At 31.0% G+C, this 464-nt stretch overlaps 1 protein-coding gene across 1 annotated transcript in view; it reads left to right on the plus strand.

Moving 5' to 3' along the window:
- NDC1 (NDC1 transmembrane nucleoporin) overlaps nucleotides 1–464 on the plus strand; it is a 108,746-nt gene that overhangs the window by 4,135 nt on the left and 104,147 nt on the right. Inside the window, exon 3 of the mRNA XM_012639341.1 lies at nucleotides 377–462. Coding sequence (XP_012494795.1) covers nucleotides 377–462 — 86 coding nt within the window. The remainder of the gene's footprint in view (nucleotides 1–376; nucleotides 463–464) is intronic.

A 464-nucleotide genomic window follows, 5' to 3' on the forward strand; every position in this document is an offset into this window, starting at 1 on the left:
GAAGATACCTGAAAAATACTGCTTACATTTTAAAAAGAAACTTTGTTGGTTTATTACTAAATATGAGTGTTCTCTTTCACATGATGAAATATTTATATGTGGTAGTATTTCGTGTGATGTTAACTGGGTCATTTAAGAGAATTTCTTAATTTTAAAGCCCAAAGCCAGATTCAAATAAGTCACACTGTAGTTCTTGAGTTGATATCCCATTGAACCTGTCAGTGTACAATTAAATTCTTGAAGAAAAGATACCTTTTAAAATTAGAATTATAGTTGTGGTTCAAGCCCTTTTTATATTGCAGTATGCTGAACATGACTGCATGACTAAGTAACTTCCCTAATTTATCTCTTGTGTCTTTCTTGTCTCTCACTCTAGATTCTTTGAATGATCTATATAGTTCCTATGTAATCTTCTACCTCCTGCTGCTGTCAGTGGTAATAATAATAATAAGTATTTTCAATGT

Source organism: Propithecus coquereli, unplaced genomic scaffold, assembly GCF_000956105.1.
Source record: "Propithecus coquereli isolate 6110/MARCELLA unplaced genomic scaffold, Pcoq_1.0 Scaffold14, whole genome shotgun sequence".
Lineage (NCBI taxonomy): Eukaryota > Metazoa > Chordata > Mammalia > Primates > Indriidae > Propithecus > Propithecus coquereli.